The sequence below is a fragment of the Rissa tridactyla genome, chromosome 13, assembly GCF_028500815.1.
Source record: "Rissa tridactyla isolate bRisTri1 chromosome 13, bRisTri1.patW.cur.20221130, whole genome shotgun sequence".
Classification (NCBI taxonomy): domain Eukaryota; kingdom Metazoa; phylum Chordata; class Aves; order Charadriiformes; family Laridae; genus Rissa; species Rissa tridactyla.
Genome location: NC_071478.1, coordinates 4967053 through 4981011, shown reverse-complemented (window position 1 = coordinate 4981011; position 13959 = coordinate 4967053). Strand labels below are relative to the sequence as shown.

General features: G+C 41.8%; 1 protein-coding gene across 13 annotated transcripts in view; it reads left to right on the top strand.

Annotated features, from left to right (window-relative positions):
- The window catches only part of MLXIP (MLX interacting protein), a 59324-nt gene that overhangs the window by 32651 nt on the left and 12714 nt on the right, over positions 1 to 13959 (top strand). For 5 of the 13 annotated variants that reach the window (XR_008469228.1, XM_054219991.1, XM_054219993.1 and 2 more), the window contains exons 7-15: positions 608 to 697; positions 1512 to 1603; positions 1757 to 2420; positions 5825 to 5946; positions 6675 to 6861; positions 7672 to 7796; positions 9735 to 9833; positions 11711 to 11838; positions 12924 to 13047. Coding sequence is in view for 6 of the 13 variants with exons in the window: in XM_054219991.1 (XP_054075966.1) it covers positions 608 to 697; positions 1512 to 1603; positions 1757 to 2420; positions 5825 to 5946; positions 6675 to 6861; positions 7672 to 7796; positions 9735 to 9833; positions 11711 to 11838; positions 12924 to 13047 (1631 nt within the window). In the remaining 7 variants the exon portion in view is untranslated. Of the gene's footprint in view, positions 1 to 607; positions 698 to 1511; positions 1604 to 1756; positions 2421 to 5824; positions 5947 to 6674; positions 6862 to 7671; positions 7797 to 8165; positions 8580 to 9734; positions 9834 to 11710; positions 11839 to 12923; positions 13048 to 13959 lie in introns of those variants that run through there. The other 8 variants (XR_008469232.1, XR_008469233.1, XR_008469230.1 and 5 more) reach the window with 7 other exon arrangements.

The window sequence follows — 13959 nt, the reverse complement described above, 5'->3', positions numbered from 1 at the left end:
CTGTGAAAACAATCTCAAGAGCTATACAGTTCTGTGAATGCTCTCTAAATGAAGGCTCTGATGGTCTAATGGGACAGCAGATGTCCACTACGCATCATCCTTGCTGCATGGATGTCTAAGCTGTCTGAGCAGCTCCAGAGCAGCTGTGGTTTACATGAAGTGTACTTGAGGCAAAATGAAATGGATGATGTTTTGTTTTGCTGGGTTTTTTTTGGTTTTTTGGTTTTGTTTTTTTTTTTTAATACTGTGCTATGAGCTGTGGTGGTTCATGTCGTGCTTCCCAGCAAGTTTATGTATCATGCAGCAAGGGCAGAACAGGAGGTTTGGGAGCAGGAGGTATTCAAGCTTGGCAATCCCCAGTTGTAAGTTAGAGCCTTCAGGTTTCACCTCTTCCATTTTGCTAGTTGAAAGTTTCATTCTCCAGTGGTTTTGTAGTTCTGAAGAAAAGCAGGTGCTCGGTTCATTTCAGCAGCAGGTTTTCTCTAAATGTTCTGTCCAAGCCTGGCTGTGGAGCCTGTGTTATTGTTCTAGCCAAATGCTGTATACCTACTGCTGTTACTGTGTGAGTGATGCGAAGCTAATCTAATCTGTCTCCTGAATTTTGCAGCACACTTAGGAAATGCTGACATGATTCAACCAGGGCTTATTCCTCTCCAGCCGAATTTTGATTTTATGGATACTTTTGAGCCTTTTCAGGGTAAGAATCCTATATATAGTCAATTAAGTTCTTTAAAATTGTAGTGGTTTAACTAGTTTTTAACAGAAGATTAAATATTGCAGATATCTGCTTTCTTTAGAAGGTAGGAGATTTGAGTGAAAGGTGAAGAACACTTGATACGTGTTTTCATTGTTCATTATTTCAAGCAGATGTGGGTAGACTCCTTTGTAACTGTGGCCTCAGTCCTTTACTTACCTGGGTTTAGGAGTCACTTTAGGATTGTTTATTCCAAAGTTTGAACCTGGTTGTTAATTTGCCTTTAAAAAGAATAGCATTTAGACCTTAAGTTATTGAGTAATTAAAGACAGAACATCAGATGTGGACAGGAGAACTCACAGAATCACTAAGGTTTTCCTGTTTAGCACTTTTTAGTGATGAAGTGACTTAATGCTTTACCTGGAACATTTTCTGGTACAGTCAAGAATTACATGTGACATTAAACTTACTACTGATGACTTTGATGGTTACGGATCTTCACGGAAGTCAAAAGTCACATCTGTTTGCTGGGCCTGCATGCAGTCTGCGTCAGATGACTGCATTGAGCATCAGCTCTTGGCTACCTGCATATAGGTGAACCTTAGGCACAAAAGTTGAAGGAGTCTGCCCTGGAGAGATCGCTTCCTCTGGAAGACAACAATTGATTGCTCAGTCGGCAGCAGTTGTATGAAGTAAAAGTCTTGGGGTTTCATTATTTACTAAGTAATATCGATATTCCTCCGAATTTTAGTATCTAGCAATGCTGTACCTTGAGTATGAAAATTAGAAAACTAATAGGTGACTTTTCGTATTTCAGATTTATTCACACCCAGTCGTTCCAGTAATTATTTTCCTTCTGTGTCTGCTGTCAGCTCAGCTACAACAGATAGCAGCAGCCATTCTTCCCAGGTGAGAGAGGTGCTCAATGTTTAAAACAGCCTCACTTCCAGCATACGTGTGCTGTGAAGACTCTCACACATGAGCCATGTCCTTCGCAGAAGGTGCTCAGACAAGAGTTTCAGGGGTCATGTCTGAATCTGTAATATTTTTCTTTTCTGTCAGTCTCCTGTCCTGCCGTCAGATTCATTGCCCAACACACTTCCAGCAGGGAACATCAGTGACGGACTGATTGCTTCCTCAGTACCTGCTCCTGTCATTCCTGATGTTGGCACTGACCAGTGTTCCAGCATGAGAAGTGGGGGATCTTTCATCCAGCCAGCGGACTTCACTCCCGACTCGTCTCTCAGCGGGCCACAGACTTTTATGCCAGTGTTCCAGACACCCTTGCCACTGCTTCAACCTGCAACACAACAGCACCAGTCCCCGTTGCCTGCAGTGCCTCTGAATTCTAGCTTAAGCTCTCCACCAGCTTCATTTGCTGCACCAGAAACCCAGAAGTTTGGCCTCTGTGAATCTACAGTTATCACCCACACAGCTTCGGCTACGTTGACCCACAATGCCCCTGCCACCACCTTCAGCCAGAGCCAGAGCCTTGTCCTGGCAACGCAGCAGCCGGGTGCTGGAGTGCCTTGTAACCTGGCTTTCCAGACTACTGTCCTGCAGGGGCAGCCCCGGCCCCAGCTGCAGTCCCAACTGACATTTGCGCTCCCCAAAGCTGTTCCTCTGGCCAGTGCTGGGACAAGGCCCAAACAGTCACAAAAAGTAGTGCCTGCGCCGAAGCCTGAAACAGTGCCCTTATTGTTAAAGAATGCCTTCATCACCCCAGGTGAGAAGCACTGGAAGGGTGATGTTTTTCTTTTCTGAATGGGATTAGCAGGAAGGAGACACCTTCTTGCTTTTCTTGGTTTACTTAATAAGTAAAAATAGAGCTTCCTGAGAGTGTCCAAGGAAACCCTGAATCCACTGGTGTGTGGCTACATTGTTCAGTGGGATGCTCTGGACTACTGCGAGGATTGGAAGCAGTTTGGTTGTGAGTGTGAAAAGCCGACCTGTGAAAGGGGGTGTCTCCTTGTAAAATTTGTACTGGGCTTTATAGATGCATCAGCACATGGGATGACTAGAGCTTTGTGCTCCTGCCCCATAGAAATCTTGTTTTTGATGTTTAATGCTGTCCTGATTTGCTCTGCTGCTCAGAGCATTCAACCACAGTAGAACAGGAGGTGGTAGGGAGATCATGTGGATGGAGAATGGCAGATCTGTCCCTGTCATTGAATCATATGGTTGCCCTGGACAAGTCACTATGCCAGCCTGTGCATCATCACGCTCTGTAATACCAGCGTACTGGTGTACATCCTTTGGTAATACTTTGGATGTATTCTGGCGCTCATCTTAGGTGTGCCTGAAACTCTTTGAGACCAAGTATAGTGTTAGATAGGGAGCAGCTTTTGAAGTGGACCACAGCATTGGTCCAGATGGAAGCGTGGGAGTGTGCCTCTCACGGACCATCAGTGCTCGCTAGCAGGACCAGAGTGATGAGAATCAGTCCTTGCAGTGGGGAAGGACAATGGACAGGCAGGGGGAGCTGGAGATCTTTGTCTCAAGGAGTCTTACAGACTCTTGAGATGCTCTCAGGACCACGTGGTTTTCAGTTCAGAGTATGAGTGCCTAACTGATAATGCTGGGACCTCCACATTGGGTGTGATTTGGAGCTGTTGGCACTGCACAAGGCTAAGAATAGCAAGCATGAGCAGAGAGAGTTTTGCTTGTGGTGGTTCTTGTGGGAACGGTCAAGGCTAGGGTAGGACAGGCAGTACACTTTTTCTTGGGATTATTGCACACTGTTTTTAGACTTGTGCTGGCTTGGGACCAAGTGACTTCAGCCACCTGAAATGTGCAACAAGAATCCAAGAAAAACCCTGCCTGGAGGAGTATTGTTACACAGGCTTTACTAAGGAGTAGGTGTGTCTGTCAGGACCTGGCATTGTGGTTACCCACACAAAAAAAATAAAAATTATCTCTGTTCAGGAGTAGAACAGATCCAAGGACCTAATTCTAGCATGTCACTGGGAACAAGTTAGTTCATGATTAGTAGCACTAGGGTGTTAATGGCGATGTTTCTGTCTATAGTACGTTATAAAGCAAGAGTCCATGTACCTTCAGCAGTCAAGATGTATTCCCACCCAAGACACACATTGTAGGCAACTCTCATTTTCAGAAAGCCTTTGCTCCTAGCTTTCTTAGTGCTTCCTGGGTTGTTCCTCACCCATGTATCACTTCTGGAATGTTTCATCGGTTACTTCTAGAGCATCACAAACAAATATCATTATTTCTTATGTAGACTTAAAGTTGTTGCTGTTTTTCATTCCTGGTAGTGGCATATGTTCAGGGATCACAGTGCTCCTGAACTACTGGGACAGCAAGCTCAGAGGTCAAATCCAAGGTTTTATGTAAAGACTGGAGCTTTATTTTTGGCAATAGAATAATCACGAGTACTTGTAACTGAGGCATTTATGCCTGTCACTTGTGTTCAGGACAAACAAGTAATCTCATGACTATGAAGTAAATTGCATTATAACCTGTGTTAGAAAGGGATGTATAACATTTAGTGCCCTGTGATATAAGCACTCAAAAATTTGCACAGATTTTCTCGTCAGGTGCAAGACTTCATGTGGGAAAGAGCTCTGTTATCACCACTCCACAATAAATGTTCTGATTTTGAGAGTAAAGTCTGCAAAAGATAGATGTGTAGGATAGAAACATGGAAAACATAACAGGGCATCTAAATATGTACTGATTGTTACAGTTACCCAAATGTGGAAGCCAGAAATACCAAGTTTGTGCAGCAGCCTTGATGCACTGGTAAGAATAGGCTCTTTAGCTCAATAGAGATGTCATAAGTCCCTCTGAACATTATTGAACAGTGGAAGGGTTGTGATTCCAGCTTCATGTGTGGGAATGCTCAGACAAAGAATGAACTCCCTGTATCAGAGTGACAGTGCTGTCTGCCAGATAGACCCACGCAAGGGCTGACACAAGCTTTATGCAGTCCACAGGCCTTTCTAACAAAGACTATGCAGAAACTTTAGTTGATTCAAACCACAGTTGTTAGTCACGGAGAACATTATACATCCTGCACTGTCTCCCCGTTCTGCTGTGTGTGTCCTTCAGTATCCTGATGCTGAACTGCAGAGGGGTAGGTTGCATGTGACTGAGCTATTGTGACACTTTTCATACATCATGACTTTATTAGGAGAGCTGAAGCCAATACAGGCTAGAATGAAACTGAGTAAGTTTGGTTCAGTTTTCTCAAAAAGCATACAGAAGCTGTGTCTTTGCATGATTCTTCTCTTGGTTACAATATACGATGGTTAGTCATGTTCTCTCTAAAGTCTGGGCAACAATGTCAGCATTAATGCCGTGTCAATAACTGTACATCTGCATTGGTTAAATTGAGACCTTAACAAATTTATGTTAGACTTGAATACTATAGTGGTGAAAAAAGCCTCAGAGCAAGGATCCTGATTCCCATCATGGGGGCAAGCTTCCAGTACAGACATTTTTTGAGAATTTTTTATAACTTTCTCCGTGGAGACAATTGCTGCTATTCACAATTATCTCTAGCTGTCTAACACTGCAGAACTTCCGGTTCTTTAGCCTATTTTCTGGAATTCTGGTGCTGATTCCCAGTCACATTTGTGTCTTGTGCTTGTGTGTTATGTAAAGCATCTGTAAAACCAGATAGTGAGAGAAGCTAGTAGAGTGAAGTGGTTAGGAAGAGAATTTAATGAATATACAAGGACACATGAAGTATTGAATATGCATCCTTTAGTTGGTTTCTGTCATTGACCCTTTCTGGATCAGCGGAGCAAGCCTGAGATCCAAGAAGTATGGATGTGAGAGGTGAGGACGATTCTCCTGTCAAACCCAGCTCTGATAGAATGAAGACACTTTGCACCTCCCTGTTTTACTAAGTACCTCTGTAAATTCACCTTGAAACAGTGACAGTGATGCTAAAAGCCTCGAAGTAACTGGTGTGTGAGAGTCCTTTGTACTGGATTCATGGGATTGAGATTATCAGAAAACTGGTGGCACTTTGTATTACAATTAAATAGTTCCGAATAGGTGCCTATTAATCCATTCCCCTGTTCAATTACAAGTTATTTCATACAAAATAATCTCCAGCTTTTTTTTTTGTCTCATTAACTATTCTAACTTAATTGTGTTCTTCAGCTGCCTTTCAGGGACAGTCCAGAGCTGTGATTGTAACTCCAGCACCTTTAAAAAGAGAGGGGATTTTGACGCCAGCCACGTCTCAGTCTAATGTTGCAATTGCACCAGCTGGAATTGTCAGAGTAAGGAGAAGAAAAAAATATGTATATATTTGTTTTCTAGGCCTGTTATTTGCAAGTAGTTTGAGCCATAATGTGCTCAGGAGAGTAACTAAATCTCACTAAATCTTACCTGTTACCCAGCATATGCGTGTTTGCATTCAGCATTATGTTTGCTTATTTTTAATTTAGCTACTGTATGGGCCTGGAAGCACTATCTAGTCTGCACAGACTGTCTCACACAACAGTAAGATTACAGAGAGGCATGTATACACAGTACTATGAATGGGGATGGTTTGTGCTTTTTCTTAATTGTGCAGAAGCTAGAAGGAACCCAGGATACTCACCTTTCCACTTACATACGGGAAGGCATGCCTTGAGTATATGAGTGGGTTTCTCAATATGTTGTATGCAGGAAGATGGAAATAGATTTTAGTATATTATGCGGTTGATGTGTTGTAATACTGCTTTAAGTTATGAAAGGATGCTGGTCTCCTGCCAGAAGTCTGACTTCAGTGCCTGCCAATTCCTTATTTATTGGCCCTTGTTTCATGTCATCAGATTGTTAATCATGTATTGATTTGTGACTTTTAGTGAAAGGCAAGGTAACAAATCTCTCTCTCTCTTTTTCTCTCTCTCCCCGCCTTTCTCCTTTCTCTCATCCCTTCTCTCCCTCTGCCCCCATCCCCTCCTTCCTGCTCTCTTTTTGTTTCTCTCTGTTTTTCTCTGTGCTATTTCTATGCTGTTCCCAGGCTCCCGGGGTGACGGAGTTCCGTAGTAACATTCTGGTTGGTCCAGCACAGCGAGCACCAAGTAGTCAACAAACCCAGTCCACAGTCTCACATCTCTTCTCTCCTAGTGTAGTCAAGGATGTGTTGGTGAAAGGAGAGCAAACCCCTTCCCACTGTAGCAGTTCACAAGTTCCCTCACCTACACCTAGTAAGTTAGAAAGCTGTAAGCGTTCTCTCTCCCCTGCACATGTAAGTGTGTTTCCGTTGGTTAGGCAGGCTGTAAATGGGCATTGAGGATCCCTGGATAATTTTTAAAGGAAGAGCTTTTTAGGCCCTTCTGCCCTGCAGCTTCGGTTGCATCCCGTCGTTTGCAATTTTTCTCTTAAACTACTGTGCAGTGTTCCCACAAACTGCAATTCTGTGTAAGCGGCTCCTTTCTAAAAGTGCGTACTGTCATAGTCACCAAAAAATTAAACCTGTTTGAAAGGCATCTGTGCAGAAACTGCTGAATAGGTTTGTTGTTCAGTATCGTAACTATAATTTCGATTGGAGGATCTAAGACACAGTCCTTGTTAACAGTAGGTAAGTGCAAAGACTCCTTTTGCATGCGTGTTGATAGAGCGGTATATGCCTGGTTTTAGAGACTTATGCTGGTTTTGCCGGTGAATGGCTTGTAAGTGTTACCATCATGCCCCAGGCCATTAGAGCCTCGAATGGGGGAGTCTAGCAGGATGATGGAGTTGCAGCCGCTGCTTTCAACATGCCTTTGCTGAAACGCGCGTGTATGTGAAAGGAGTGTTATTACGTATTGTTATTTGGGATGTATTAGCCTTGTGCCATGAAATACTAAGCTTTCCCAGCAATCTTGACATTTTCTAGCATGTGGTTGTTGCATCAATGAGTATAATTTGGTTGCCAACTGCACTTCAGTTCAGTTCTGAATAGGAACTTCTCAGCAGTTACATTTGCTACAGAAAGCTGTTTGTTAATGTGACTTGTCTTTCTTCCTTTTATGAAGGCCGAGACTGTCAGAATTCAGGCCAAGCTTCCCCCTGCACCTCTGAGCAGAGCCCCAGTCCACAGTCTCCCCAGAACAGCTGCTCAGGAAAACCTACCACTGACCCTAATGTGGCTGCATTTAAGGTGTGTGTCCTTTCCTTTGAGGTGCTTTTCTCCTTCACCTTTGTAGCTACTTTTCTGCCCTGATGTCTGAGCATGGACTAGAGAGTAAGTTGTGCTTCAGGAATGGAGTATTTGTGCCTTAGGCTTAGCTTTCACTGCTTTCTGTTCAATTTAAAATGTTAGACTTTAATAACCTGCTCTGCTCCTTAGGGTTGTATCACCAGAGGGGCCAGGCTTAACTGTACCGCTGCAGGTCCTTGAGGTCATGACAGCAGTTCCTGCTGCGGCTCACAGGAGTGTTACGACAGGTCTCAGTTTACTTGATCAAAGGTTTCAGGCTTAGTTTTCTAAACCGTGGCTTTTTGCCATTGTTCTGTTGGGGATCTTCAGGTCTGCAGGGCTCTGGCCATCGCTGGAGGGGGAGTTCTTGACCTGCTGAGTTACTTACATGTCTCCAGTGATGCTATGCTGCTCCACAGAGAAGCAGCTCCACAGACTCTACAAGTTACAGCTGTAAAACACTTCGAGAATTATTGGGGTAAGAACTCGGCGGTCTAGAGATAGCATCTGAAAGCTGGCTGTAGCTCACACACAAGCTGACCTTGTCAGAACGCTTTCTGTGATGGTATGAGGAGCTTCTCCGCAAAAAAACCAGCCAATGCAGGAAAATCAACTCTGTCTCATTCATTCTGTTGTGAAAGGGAGTGTAACTTAACAATTTGCAAGTGCCATCCTCTTTTTGGCTTTTCTGTCTTTGTATACCCTATGAGTTGGTGTCAGCTTGATTACTCCCAGGGCAGAAAGGTAAGTGTAAACACTTGCAGCCTGTGATTGCACTCAGTTCTAGCTCTGTTGCACAGGAGAATCAGAACTGCCGCTATTTGAGTATGCTGCAAATTACTCATAAAATTTTGCAGTTCTTTGCTTGGCATAGATGCTCACCGTCAGTAGTTGCAGCCTGTTAAGTTAAAGGAAGAAATTATTAGGACTGGTGGATGGTGGGAAAGTGGCCACTAGATGGAGGAATGTTCTTAAAAGTAAGGGAATTGGAACAAGATAGGCTTTATAGCCATTTAAACTCACCTGCTCTGTCAGGAGTCGTTTTGGATGTGTACTCTAAGTAACTCCTTTGTAAGACAAGAGTGAAACAGTGATGTTTGCCAGTCTCTAGTTGTACGTTCTTTTGTTCCTCTGCATTTTTAGTTAAGACTAAACAGTTCTGTATTGCTGGGTAACATTGTTTTTTCAGTTTGGCAAAGCATAGAGGGCACTGGAAATCTCAGTTCTGCTCATGAACCTGCATTTTCTGTGGTTTTGAGCAGCCACTTCAATGCTTTATTACATTGTTTTCCTCCATTATAAAATGGGGTGATGGTGAGCTACTGCCAGAAAGCCGAGCTCTGCTGAGAATGCATTCTTAAAGTGCACATTCCTTATTTTCTTCCAAGAATTTTGGTGGAAACAACTTTTAATGCTACAAATTAAAATGCTAATTCCTGACAAAGCCTTTATCCTCAGGGTAGGCAGGAGTTGTGTATCCTTTTCTCTTTTTTTATTTTTGTCGGACTGCCTGTTACATCAGTAGACATGATGTATGTATTAGGAATAAATGATACGTACTGTTTTAAACTTAAAGGCTTCAACAAGATCCTAACTAATTATATGCCTCAAAAATTGGATTTAGCTTCAGAAGAGGAAATAGTATAACAGTTTCAAGTAGGAATTTTTACTTTAAGAAGAAAACCTACAAGGTTTGGAATTGAATTTAATACACTGGACACTTGTTTTTAATAACTTAAGTAATTGTTTGCAAAATTATAGTCATATGGCTTTGACTGGGAAGACTCTGAATGCCATAATTCAACAAAAATTACATGGTGAATTTGAATAGCTGAAATAGTCATAGCAGTAGAATGTTAAAGGAGAACTGCATAGACTGAGCTAATTTTATTTATGCAGAATCGAAGAATGAGGCATATTTCAGAACAAAAACGAAGGTTTAATATCAAGATTGGTTTCAGTACTCTGATCAGCTTGGTTTCAGCTAACTCCAAGTCGGTAAGTAACTTGGCAGCACTAACAGTTCGATGTGGAATATAAGAGCGAGCCATTCTAAAAAGACTTGTTAATAAATTTAATCTCTTCACTGTTGATGGGGAATGCCACTCTGTCAGTGAAGATATGTGAACTGAGGGACTTTGAAAGGGAACGATGATAAATCCATGGCTTAGAGTCAAAAGAGTATGTGGAAGCACTTCATCTTAGACATTGCTCTTCTGATGCAGCTTCAAACATTGAACAAGTCTTGTCTGATGAGATGCTGCAGCTTTAAAGCCAATAGGGAAGGAAGGAAAACTGATCGTTGCAATCCTTGCTCTTGGGACCCCAGTAATGAAGACTTTTGTTATGTTTGCAGCATGAGATGACTTTGCACTTACTGCTTTGTCACCTTTCTTCTGACATACTGGCTTTTTATATCCATTCTGGGTGGCTTCTGGTCCCCACAGCTGGACTTGAAAAGCTATGGTCCAGCCAGTATTGTAAGCTTATTCTGCCCGAACCCTGAACCAGCCAGAAGCCAGGTAGATGCTGTTGGTACGATGCTGGGCCTGGCTGAACATACCTTGACGTTTGGCGTAAGCTGATGTACCCACCTATGAACACAGCTTGTTAGCTTAGGCTTCATGCCATGCTAACTACAGCTGTGCTGCGTTTGGTCAGCTGAGAGCATGGCAGAGCAACCTTGTGTGCCTCACATGCTGTTGAAACATGTCAGTGAGGCAAACAAAGAACAAAAAAGTCCGGTGAAATTTCTAAAACTTCTTACAACAATGAGATCTGTACCTCCCAGGAGGAGTCAGAAGCCTGGCCAGTTCAGGCAATTTTGGAAATCCCTCTGGGACTCTTTATGCCTCGTATCACCCAGCTGCCTTTAAGAATTTGACCCTGTGCCCACAGCCTTGCAAATATTCTCAGGGCTTTTTTTTTTTCCCCTGTCACCTGCCTTTTGTGCATAGATTTACAGAGAAAAAAAAATCCTAACTGACTTATCATCATCAAGTGGCTTTGTCCAAATTAAGAATGTATTCTGGCTGTACTAGTTAACGTAGTTCACTAAATTAAAAACAAAATAATTGAAGCACAGACTTGTCTGCACAACAGAATTCTAAATGTCCTTTAAATACCTTTTGAAACATGGAAAATGTGAAAGCTTATTGTGCCACATGTTGATTTGTTTACATAATTTTATAGTTTTATAAATATAGGCCATAAGTCACTTCCTGATCACTTCCTGATTTGAATAGCCTATTTGAAAGGTAATCAGTTTTGAAAACTCAGCTTTAGTAAAATGTCTGATTATTTTATTCCTCAAGTATAGATTTTTAATTTGTTCCTCAATACTGAAGAGTGTTTTCAAAAAGATGTGTGACATTGTTTCTGTCTCCTTTGGTGATAGCAAGATCGTGTTACCTTCTGTTTAATAACTTCAGGTTTCCCAAACCAAATAATCTATATTGTCAACTTCAAAACGATACTTCTAACAGCACTACAAATCTATCAGCAGATGTGGCACATCCTTCAATAATTAAGTAAGAATTGTAAATATTTTTAAGAGGAGAGGTGATGAAATAAAACTTTTTAAGTTATTGAAATACTTCTTTCAGCAAAGTAGCAAAAACGTAATTTGTGGAAGAAAACGACCACTGCAACCACATTTCTCTGGACTAGTGTGCAAACACGACACAGAGAAATGAAGAGCTTAGTATTCTCTTAACTGCTTTGGTCTGCTTGTCTGTGTGCTTTTGCACACAGTGAAGGTAACTTAAGAAAGGGCGCTGAACTGTTTTTCTGGGTGTTAGAGCAGGTTAGGGGCAAACTCTTCATCTGTCTAGCTTTGTTCCAGAAAGTGAGCTCTATGTTTGTGTTTGGTCTAGATCAGCCATGCAATCACGCTCCAGAAAACAGTAGAATATATCGCTAAACTACAGCAGGAAAGAACACAGATGCAAGAGGAAACCAGGCGCCTTCGGGAAGAAATCGAGGAGCTAAACGCTGCCATCATGTGAGATTTGGGGAAATTTCTGTAATGAAGCAGAGCAGCTTGAATGTTGCTTTGGCTAACAACAGGGGATGTTTGCCTCAGATGTCATGCCAAACAACAGATGGGTATTGAACAGAAGTAGAGTTGCTACCAACTTCCAAAAAAAAAAAAAAGGCAGAATTGCTGTGGGATGGGCATTGGTAACAAACCCGAGTGGATTTTCAGCAAGCTCTGAGCATGAATGCACAACAGTGGCAGCATCAGAAAAGATGCATCAGGTCAGTGAGAATAATTCCTAGAAGAAGCCAGTGACAATGTTCTTTTTAAAGCTGTGCTCACTGGGTGATCGAATGTTCTTACTCTTCATGGTGGCTTTGCTGCAGTTTTCTTTCCAAACGCAGTCAATTTTTATAGGAAAATATGGTTGAGTATATAAGACAAAGGACTTGGAATCAAGGAGCTTGCCACTGACTGGATATAACTCTGAGAAGTCACTTCACCTTCCTGGTGCCTCAGTTTCCTCTGTGGGTTTATGATAGTCATGTACTATTGCAAAACACGTGGAGAACCCCAGTGGTTTTTCTTCCATCTACAGAAGTGTTAGGCTTAGGCATTACGTTAGACTTATCAGCAAATCAAAATCTTTTTATTTTTCTTTAAAAGTATGATGACATCTGTTTGGTTTTATTTTAAATTGATCTGTTTCTTAAGAATCTCCATAACGTTTTCTTCTGTAACATTGCTCAGGAGTAACTGTAAATTTTTCCTTGACTCCTAAGGTGCCATTTTCTAATTAGATGCCAAAACCTACTTTGTTGTATGTTACACTTTGTTTTCAGTTTTGTTGCTTGTAGTAAGAAACGTGTAGGAGCTTGAGAAATTGCTTTGCTGCATGAATATAGACAAAATTGATGTGAAAACAGTATGTATTCCTGGCTATAACAATTACATTTGGGGCGGGGGTGGGGGGAGCGTGGTCATGCACTGGGAAGCCACCTTGGTCAGGGATACTGGGGATACACAATTTTCTCTTGCTATAATTTAGTATGGAATAAAACTGTGCCCTTTCTGGTGGGGATTCTGACCTCAGAAAAACATCTTTTCAGTTCTTGTCAACAGCAGCTCCCTGCTACCGGGGTTCCCGTAACACGGCAAAGATTTGACAACATGAAGAGGATGTTTGATGAGTATGTGAGAAGCAGGACCCTGCAAAACTGGAAGTTTTGGATTGTATCCTTTTATATTAACCCGCTGAACTGGTGATTTAGTACTAATATAACTAGAGCCAAAAACTGGGTTCTGATGCTGTGACTTTAAGCCAAGTTATTTAAATAACATATGTCCTCAGTTTTCATTCACATCTGTATGGGGATGTTAATCCTTGCCTTACAGGCTGTTGTGAGGCAGAACTTGTTCAACTTGAAGTATGGGAGCTAACTTGAAAGTAAAATGCAATACAAAGGCAGGGTTTTCTCGGTGGGTTATTACACTGCAAGAAATGTTTAATGGAGTACTTCTGTAACTGTAGCTCTTTAGGAAAAACTGAACCAAGGATAAGAAAGATTTCAGGAAAAAAATATTGCAAACAATTACTGAAGCTGTTGTAATGGCAGTTTTAAAAACTTGAACATTTCTCTTTTTCTTTTCTCTTTCTTTTAGCTTTCTGTGTGTCATTTGTTACAACACTGAATCAACTTAGTTTCTCTGCTTCTTCAATGCCAGCAGCCATGCTTGTAAGCGAATGATAGTGCGGGAGGTAGAAAGGCACAAACAAAATGAAACCAAGTTAGCTGCATTTGTGCTCTGCTGTATAGACGTAACTGGTTTGGATCAAACATTAGCTTGACTCAGTTCAGGGATATTAGTGATTAGCAGCGAGCAGTAGTGCTAACCTTCCTTTTTCCCATTAAACTTAATATATTCATAGAGCTATTTATTTGTACTTTATGTTTTCTGTGTCTGTGTTCTGTGCTGGTTAGTTCCCTCTGCCTAGCTAATAGGAGTATATATGTTCATGCTTGTGCATGCATGGAGTACAGCATTTTTAATACTTTGATATGTGAAAAAGCTTTCTTTGGTGTTTCCTGGTTCATGTTGGCCCTAGAAAGACACTCTCCCTTTTAGCATCCTTTTAGGAAACAA